Genomic DNA, 10,562 nt, shown 5'->3' with positions numbered 1-10,562 from the left:
TTTAATGTTCTTATTTTGATCATAAGACCCAATTACTGAATGTCAAGTCCACTAGTCGAGTGGTTCTCAAATGTTTTATTTGCAGGGACCCCCATAACTCTGAGAGTGTAGAAATGGAACCAAATGGACCGTTTGGTAAGGGTCCTTTGGTTCCATTTGTACACTCTCAAGAGTTACAGACCTGGCTGTTATGGGCTTTTTATGTTTCTGGTAATATTATTGTCCACTAATTTTTTACGTCTGTGGCACAAGCCAGCATCGCGATGGTCCCTGAAATGAAGTTCAGTGTATCCCAAAGGAATTCTATTATCATAGATAGAATATATAGGATTTAGCTTTACCCATCTAATACATGATAACACACAAAGAAGCTGTAATTCACACAGAATAAACACAGTGACATAGCATTACTTGCTAGCTTTGTTCCAACCTTTTTATATATATGATTTTTTTCTTTTTTTTAATACATCACACATCAAAAATAGATGTGACTAAATGCACCTCTGATGAAGGGCTTATTCAGGATTCTAAGTACAATTTACCAATATTCATAGCAGACTGGAAATTATTTAAAAGACAACATTAAAATTTGTATTCCTCTTCTTTACAGTCATTACAGTATTTACAAAAATGAATCAAAAATAATTCACATTTCCATTTCGGAATCAGGAGAGGAACTGGTTTGATGTTGTGAATACAATATGGGGAGATGGGACAAGAGTGTAAAAAGAATCCGACGCGAAGGGCCGACATGCTTGTTCGCATTACTACTAACATCAGTAGCAAAATGGCTGACATCAATGTTTACAACCATATCTATTGATTGTGTTTGGCGTGACAGCGCCTGGAGACAAAGCTTATACCTAGGCAATCGTTAATTTCTCTGACAACTGTGTGTGTGAGCATCTAAATATCCAAAACATTGTCTGACATTTTCGCCATGCAGCCTTTTCAGCTGTGGAGGTCAAAGGTCAACCAAAAATGCACTTGAACCAGTCAAATGAACTCATAATTGTATGATATATTATATCGTTGTTGTCGGGTGGAAACCTTGTATGTCCAAAACCGTTTGTTTTGTATTTATCATTTTAAAAATGATTTAAACTAGTGAAAACAGCAGATCTGCAAGTGTAGATTGGCTGTGTAGATCGGCTGTTTTCACTACTTTTGTGTGACGGCCTTGTATGATGAAGCAGGGCTTTACTTTGCCCCCAAAACAATCATATTTGAACTGGGGACCTCCCAAAAGAATCCTAATTATTTGAACTGGGGACCCCCCCCCCACCCCACCCCACCCTAACAAGCACTTGGAATTGTAGGAGTTGAGGCATTGCATATAGTTTGACTTGGTTCTAAAGATAAATGGGCCTATCGTGAAAATAGCAGATCAACAAGCTCACAACGCCTTGCAATGCGAGAAAAAAATAAAATACTTTAATGGTTGATACTAGATCCTTAGACTAGGGGGTGATACTGTAGGAGGGTATCAGCCACAATGGCTAGTATAGTATATACTTACAGTATAGTATAGTGGACTATACTTACTAGCCACAGCTGAACCAGGTGTCCTGGTGGCTTGTGTTCATTTGCTACCCATATCACGTCCCCAGTTTTCGCTGCTTTCTCTGAACTACTTTTCACTCGAACTCATAATTTGTTTGCATGACATCACATCATCATACATTCTGGGAGATATACTTTATCATTAGCTTTCAACCATGCTGTTCTGAGTTTGACCCAAGGGGACAATACTGCTTTTTTAAAGCCCAAATGCAGCAGCAATAGTTTATACTAAAAGAATCTAATGCATAGTCACTAACTAAAAGGAGGGAAAAAAAGACAATTAACCTGCCTTAGCTTAGCACACTGATACAGGTGCATACTGGGTAATAAACCTCTGTATTATGATAGTTATTTATCACAATATTAACACATGTAAAATACTCAATAACATCAAAGAAACACAGGATCAGAGGGTGGCATAGCTCATCAAATCAAAGATCCTGCTGACTAAAAAAGGAAACCTAGCACCACACATGACTTAAAACAACGTGCCCTCCTTACCTGCACGGTAAAACTAAATCTAAATTAGAGCAGTGCATATCAAAACAGATAATATACATAACGGTGCGTACCCATTAACACTGATTTTTCTTCTTCTTTTTTTCATAGGTAACTAAAGCAGTATTTTCCCTGTGGCATTCCCTGTGGTTCATAAAGTTAATTACAGAGGGTGAAGTCAAACCAACGGCGGATGTCGGAGAGAACAAAATACGATATCAAGTGTGCCATGATTACATTTTCAGAACTGAACAGAATTAGACCAGATAAACACAACAAAACAAACTACACACTTAAAAAAAGAAGAGGAAAAAAATAATAAACATTATTGCTTTACATTCAGTTATGGCTAAATTTTCTTTCATTATTTGCTAGACATACAGTTTGACTGCTGTGCTTTGGAAATTGAGAGTTAAGTTGTGATGATGTGGCATGAAATGGAATAGAATGGATAAACATAAAAACAAAAATGATATCTATTATTCCATTAATAGTAGGCTAGCAAGATAACATATATTATTCTGCAAGGCTCTATTAGATTTTTTATTGGGGTTTGCTGTTGATCTCAAAACTACTGGATGCAGCAGTTCTGGTTTTAGCTGATCTTGTTTGCATAGTCTGTTGTACTGTTGTAGGCTACACAGTACATCCTGTACCATTGTTCTCTATGGTAAAAAAGAAAATGGCCATTTTGCCTTTGTTATGAGGACACTCTACACCCGTGGTTCTCAAACCTTTTGTCTCAGGTCACCCCTGTAAATAGCTTTTTTCATCCAAGGCACCCCTGAATTACATTGTTATACTTTATAGAACCTTACATTTATGTTATATTACAGTACGCAAATAAGTAAGTATGTATTTCCCCCTAAAATATAGTATGAAGATTTGGAGAGAAAAGTAATTTCCATTACGACAGATAACTTCATACTTGACGTTTAACCATTTGAACCCCATCAGCATCCCTATTCCGGGGGGAACATTCACCAAAAAATAGCCGTTCTACAAGCTCACAACGCGTCACAACGCGTCACAACGTGACGCGTTGTGAGTTTGTAGATCGGCTATTTTTGGCAAGGAGGTTTGGTGGTCCGTCTTGGAGGTTAAAGTGGTTAAACTGAAGTGATATTGATAAATTCCAGATATTATCAAAGTATTCTCCGGCACCCCTGGACTCGCATCACGGCACCGACTTTGAGAACCACTGCTCCACGCCTGTGTCATCATTGTGACAGCCATGTCTGTCTGGGGTTACCTTCAATGTAAGGAATATACACTTTACATTGACCGTCATACAAGTGTTTAATCATGTAACAAAATGTGCACACTTGCAGTACATTCTTGCCTTTGTGCTCGCGCAAAATATACATGCAAACACACACAAATGCCCCATGTACAAACATCAAAAAACACCAATAGAAGGTATTCACCAATTTCATTGCATTGCTTTCATTGAGATATGTCATCTACACACTGCTTTCAAAGACATGAAAAGAAAAGGGTGACAATTCACCTGTTCATTTTGATAACACCAGTGCTTGCATTTCACAATTTCATTTGATATTTCTTCTTAGAAATGGAACAACAATAAAGTTTGTATTTTAATTTCTTGGTGCTATAAAACAAATTGACGTTGGACTCCTGTGGTCACTTTCACATAAAATAAACAAGCTTCTTTTTTTCAAGAGATTCCTATTGCTGGACATAGATGTTGATAGACAGGCCCTTTGGTCTGGTTATCATAATGTGCTATAACTAATGTCCCTGAGCTTGACTTGTTTCTTGACATCTTGAAGTTCTGAATGAATTAAATCATTAGTGCAAGTAAACTGCAATCAATGCTCTTGCCATGATGTCTCTTTGTCATGGTAGAGTGTAGAAGTAATGATTCAAGACAGTGTACTGTGGGTTCATTTTGGAAATCCAGCACGTTAGTGAAACGTGAAATTCTGAAAGTGTATTGCTCCAATCTGTGTGAACAGTGAACACCTATACCAGAAGCATGAACACAAATGCACATGAGCACACACGCACGCACACACACACACACACACACACACACACACACACACACACACACACACACACACACACACACACACACACACACACACACACACACACACACACACACACACACACACACGCAAACCTTCCTAGTGAATGCAACCTGGAAAATGTGTCCTCAAGTGTCACTGTGCATATTGAGACATTATTTCATGTTCACCTCTCCATTTCTAAGTGTGAAATGCCCTATCGGCACTGTCTCTTTATGAAAGTGTAGTAAAGATTACCCTTAGAGGCCCACTATGGATCTTACTGTTTGAGCTCCCCCATAGAGCATTTTCCACCAGACAAGGTTTTACCATCATTGGCCTCCATTTTGGGCCTTATTGCTGAGTTTCCATGGAACTGTGTGAGAAGGACCATCATTGTCACAGATGCAGAAATATACGCTTCCTACAATAGAAATGTTTTGTTTATATATCTTCCCAGGTACTCATTTGTTTCCCCCTGTCTCTGATGTACTGTAGGCTGACAAAATCTCCTGGGTTTAACATGTTCCAACCACTAGATGGCATCGCATACACACTTCTGGGTTTTAGAAGAAAACTGTGGGCTGATCTCAGATCACCTCATCTCATTATTGTCTCGTGTCTGTGGCTAACCTAGATTTCTAGGTTTGGCTCAGACTGGACTCGGGTTAGCGCGTCCATCTTCACGGAGCACAGATGCATCACAGATAACCTAGAACTGCTGTGTGCTAGATAGATCAGGAGATATTTTTAGTCATTTTTTTTTCTGACTGTGCGGCTGGTAGGGATGGAAAGGGCAAGGCAAGGTGGGACAATCAAAAATAGAGGCAGGTGGTGCTCAACTTGAGAAAAAAGTCGGACACAAAACTCCAAATATCTTCCAAGAACATTAAGGAGACTCAGAGCTCTAAGGAACAAAAAAAGACAATATATTTCATTCCAATTCTAGTCAGAACGGCACAGTTCAACTTTGTGGAACAAAGTAACCTATGAATTAGCGTGTCGGCATTTCACGTCAACACTCTGGATTACATCAGTGGTTTTCAAAGTAGGGTCTGGGGACCCACATGGGTCCTTGAAGGGGATCCAGGGAGTCCCCAGATAAGTTAGTTAATATAGCATCAAAATTTGTAATCCTATTTTATACGTTGGCTATTAAAAAAATAGCCAATGCACAAGCTGATGTCAAATTCTCTTATGGGGTTCCCTGGCACAATAACAGTTTTAGATCGGGGTCCCGGCCAACTACAGATCTATTTGGATGTCCTTGATATACAAATGTTTGAGATAATGCAGCTTTGGTGCTGCTGGTGTGTGATGAACATATCGCGATGCGAGGCATTGTGTGCTTGTAGATCGACTATTTTTATAATGCCTGATTGCTAGGATATCGTCGTTGTTGGGTGTCCAAACCGTTCGTTTTGTATTTATCATCTATCTATAAATGCGAGAAGTCTCTGCGTGTGTGTCTGTCTGTCTGTCTGTGTGTGTGTCTGTAATCCGCGTATCTCGAGAACCGTTCGTCCCACCGGCTTCAGATTCGGCACGCGCGTTCCCCGCCGCGGCACGGAGTGCAGTGCCGGGTCTCGACCCGACCCGACGCGCGCTTTTCCCGAACCGGCGCGAAACGTTCGGAATCTCCTTATGCGGGGTTGATTGTTGACATCAGGCTGTTCCGGAGGAAATCGGCGAAAGCTCTGACTCATTGTGACATCACTTCATAAAAGGCTCTGACATCACGTACGCCACATGAGTCAACAAAAAATCTCTGTGATTGTGTATGTATGTATGTAATCCGCGTATCTCGAGAACCGTTCGTCCCACGGGCACGCGCGTTCTCCATATATGGGCATAAAATGAATGCCCCCATATAATGAATGCCCCCATATATGGGCATAAAATGGATTGCAGACAGACAGATACAGATATCTCCATATATGGACATAAATGGACAGAGGCAAACAGATGGTCAAAGATCTCCATATATGGGCATAAAATGGACGCAGACAGACAGATACAGATATCTCCATATATGGGCATAAATGGACACAGGCAAACAGATGTTCAAAACGGGTCCTATGACAACAGGTATAATGAGGTTTGCATTAAAGGGGGAACCGGCACTGTGTCTGCAACACAGTTGGAGGCACAGACAGATACTCCATATATGGGCATAAAATGGACGCAGATAGACAGATATCTCCATATATGGGCATAAAATGGACCCAGAACTATAACTGCAGTGATCTCCATATATGGACATAAAATGGACACCGACAGACAGACAGACAGATACAGATATCTCCATAAATGGGCATACTCCATATATGGGCATAAAATGGACGCAGATAGACAGATATCTCCATATATGGGCATAAAATGGACCCAGAACTATAACTGCAGTGATCTCCATATATGGACATAAAATGGACGCCGACAGACAGACAGACAGATACAGATATCTCCATATATGGGCATAAATGGACACAGGCAGACAGATGGTCAAAACGGGTCCTATGAAAACAGGTATAATGGGGTTTGCATTAAAGGGCGGGGCATTCATTCCCTATTTACATTGTTCCGAGTTGGCCAGGTCGCCGACTAGACGCTGGGCCGCCCTTCGGGCGGCCCAGCTTCTAGTTTATTAAATGATAAATACAAAACGAACGGTTTGGACACCCAACAACGACGATATCCTTGCAATCAGGCATTCCTGGGATATCTTCTCTGGAACCACATGGATACTGGATCAAATCCTAGACAGAGCCTTCTATGCCTACTGTCTCCCTCTTAGCTTTCGTACAATAATGTCTCTCTCTCAGCTTGCTGTTTGTCTCTCCTATAGTTTCTCCCTCCCAGCTTTCCTTCTGTCTGTCCTACACTGTCTCTCTCTCGGATTTCCTGCACTTCTCCCTTTCGGCTTTCCAACAGTTTGTCACTGCTATACTATCTCCCTCTCAGCTTTCCTACTGTCTCGATGAAAAAAATAAAAACAATGGAGCAGATTGACCACTCTAAGATTTCAATTGCATGTTGATTAATTATTTCATTCAAATGGCAGTTTTAGTGGTATCAGTTTTGTTGATGTATCTGTATGTAAAGTTGAAAAGAAGTGAAATGCATGAAATAAAGGTTTTCTTCAATAAAAAAACTAGTGCATTTCAAAGTGCAAGCAAGGTCAAATGAACAATAGGAAAATATCACATAGCTCCGATTATGGACACATCGATGTTAACAATAATAGCCTGTGATTTTAATCACAACGTCGGATCTTTAAGAAATGATGAGGTGTGTGTTACTGCAGTGTGGAGCTCTTGTGTGGAAACGGTGACTTCTGATTCAGATGACTTTGGCTCTTTGGGTCGTGACTGAATGTTCTGTGTCCCCATTGTTTCTTTATGACTGTTCTACAAAGTGCCATAGTGCCAATTGTAATCTTCAGTGAATGCTAAGAGTTTCATTATATAAAAAAGACAATTTCTTATTAACTCAATTATTCTGACCAATGAAATTGTTGGAACTTTGTCAAACAAGGTGCCCCAAACTCCTTTCATAAGTAATTTACCACAGACCATTATTCAATCACCACATGGACCAAAATATTTACCATCATTTCTGGAAGAGAAGGTGTCACTTTGTTTTTATCCAGTTTTGGAATGAACTAATTGGAAAGACATTCTGTTTCAATGGGCCTTCGGGTCTGAACTGAAGCAGGCTGGAGTCTTGACATACAACAGTACATACACATTATAGAGCTATTGATTAATGACCATCTATCTTCTAGTACTGTGGGGTAAATGTTTTTATTGTCCACCAGGGGGACCATTACAAAATAAAAAACCCTGAAATCGGCCTTTAAAAGGCCACCGTGTGCCTGAATTAACCTCTGACAGAAAATGGCAGGAATTTAAGATTTCTCTTCTTTTTTTTTCTTCTATTTTTTACATCTTTAGATTCAATCTTAATATTATAATATATTTTTTACGTTTTCATTTATTTCAGTTCAATGTGTGGAAATCAAAAGGCGATGTGAAAAAAAAATGAACGTCTCATGGAAATGGACAAAAGGTAACCATTAGCTTTGAACTCAGGAACACAGCACATGCATCAGTAAGTCTTGCCCCATGGGATGGGAGCCTCCCGGATGAACCCCAAATGTGTTTGTGAAAAGAAATGACTTTTTGTCCTCTTTCTTCTTCGAACGGACCCTGCTCAGAATGAATTACACAGTTGCACTGCTCTCTATCTACTGTACGGGCTGAAACTCTGAAGGATGTTGCACTTCTGATCACACCCCGATCTGAGACGTAACAGACGTTGTATCAGCTGTCAATGGGTATACATTACAGGCTCCCGGGTGGGCATTGAAGCACCAGATAGATTTAATTTAAACCAGCCTCCCCAGCGCCAAAGTCCTTCCTAATCAAAACGATGGCTGAGAATCAATCAAAGGGCTAAATGCTCATGTTTAGAGGTGCAGTTTGTTTTGCCGTCATTAATTGTTGCCACAAGTGCAACTTGAAAGTTCCGATCCACAGGGAGCATTGCAGCTGCTGTCTTCCGTCCTATTGTGATTCAGGGCGGATTGATCCTTTAAAACCTGCCAGCTTTCTGGAGGGGGGGGGGGGGGGGTGTGACTGTCCGGTTTAAGTGCTGCAGAACACCGTCTCTCTCTGCTTCCTGCGACACATCGAACAACCCAGTCCCGTTTTCACGTCGTTGTCGGCCGGCGAAGCAATCAAAAAGGACGAGACAAAATTGATAAGCGATGAACCAACAACAGTGTAGGGGGGAAAGGAGTGCAGTGTGGCCATGTCGCTGACAGAGAGCCACCCCCCCCTCCCTGTCTTCCTCAATGTCTCCACCGTGGCAGCATCCAGCCAGGGACGTGCCCCACGCTTAGACACAGTCAGCAAAGTACATTACCATCCGCAAGACGGCTAGCCGTCGGCCGGCACAGTCTGGTCCAAGTCCGTACCGAAGAGCTCCTTGTACAGCGGAGGGAAGTGGGAGCGCACAATGTCCGGGTAGAGCGTACGGAAGGCGGACAGCTTCTCCGTGTGCCGGCTGCACAGCGCCCGCAACGTGGACACCTTGCATATCAGCTGGAAAGATGAGAACACAGGGGAGGAGGTTAGGAGAGGATAAGGGGTTACACTCCGCCACTCCGACATGTCTCCTTTCCGACATGTGTCCATTCCGACACTAACCCTATCTACGTATAACACTTACCCTAAACTTGACCCCTATGGAAGTGTCGCCACTCTGACAATAAGAAGTCAATTTCGGAGTGGCGACATGTCGGAATGGAGAGCGACACCCAGGATAAGGAGGGTGACACTATGTTAAGTCATTAAGACCTGAAAAATACAACAACAAAAGTTCTAAATGTTTTCTTCTCTTCTATAGCAGTGGTGTCAAAAATGTCAAGGACCCCTGGAATTATGTTTGACCGCACTGTGGTTCCCCTGTCACATCACTGTGACATCAAAGGTGACATCACAGTGATGTCAGTTACTCAGAGCAGGGATCTCCATATATGGGCGTAAAAGGGATTCTGTTAGGGATCTTCATACAGTATATGGGCATAAAAGGGATTGTATCCCAGATGATGCCTTGTTAGGAGAACCACATTAACAGAATCCATATATGGCCAAGACAGATGGCGCGACCTCGCCCTGCTTTTCGCCCTTAGGCGCCTTACTGGTATATTATGTGAAACGGCACATCATGTCTCCGTCTGGACGTGTACAATTCGTTATGGTCTATGGGGTTGCTGCTCTGACATCACACTCTGACATCACTGTGATTTCAGGGGAACCACAATCACAGAATCCCTTTTATGCCCATATGGAGATCTCTGATGTGGCTGTTTGTAGAACCAGCCACAAAGATATGGGCTGTCTTGGCCATTTGTGTTGACCATATGGATTATGTTAGTGTGGTTCTCATAACAGGCATCATCTGGGATAGGAATATGACAAAAAACTAAAAATAGTATTGAACTCAAGTCTCCATGGCATGAGTAATCAATAGAAAAAAGTCATTTTGGGGGTGAACTACTACTTTAAGGTTAATGTTTAAGTCTGTGAGTTTGCTGCCCTCAAATGTTGGAATAATATAAAAGGGTAAACATTTGCTTGGCTGATCTTGGTACTCAGTGATTTAAGTGTGATACATAAATTAAAATACACAATGGGTTTTAGATTTAAGTGCACACGTGGCTCACAGGCCCACCTAAATCGAACACACTGTGCATTATTATGTAATGTGCGTGTGATGAGTAGCCTATGCAAGTAGTCAGGGGATATCTTACAATTAAAGTCCTGGAATAAATTCCTTACCTAAACATTTCTTCACACCTTTACAAACACATTGGTGACCAATGTGTTTGTAAAGGTGTCTAGTAACACATCTCACAAAGACTGAAATTCAGTTTCCCTAGGAGAATCCGTTACAGCTGCTGAA

The 10,562-nt window shown here is 41.4% G+C and overlaps 1 protein-coding gene across 1 annotated transcript in view; it reads right to left on the bottom strand.

Annotated features, from left to right (window-relative positions):
• Positions 1-1,253: 1,253 nt before the first annotated feature.
• The window catches only part of LOC308287888 (nuclear receptor ROR-alpha A-like), a 63,529-nt gene continuing 54,220 nt past the window's right edge, over positions 1,254-10,562 (bottom strand). The window contains exon 11 of the mRNA XM_080729215.1: positions 1,254-9,199. Coding sequence (XP_080585341.1) covers positions 9,035-9,199 — 165 coding nt within the window. The 3' untranslated portion in view covers positions 1,254-9,034. The remainder of the gene's footprint in view (positions 9,200-10,562) is intronic.

This window comes from Nannobrachium achirus, assembly GCF_963921795.1.
Source record: "Nannobrachium achirus genome assembly, chromosome: 7".
In the NCBI taxonomy this organism is placed as follows: Eukaryota; Metazoa; Chordata; class Actinopteri; order Myctophiformes; family Myctophidae; genus Nannobrachium; species Nannobrachium achirus.
The sequence above is the reverse complement of the archived record's forward strand: the minus strand, read 5'-3'. Positions and strand labels throughout refer to the sequence as shown.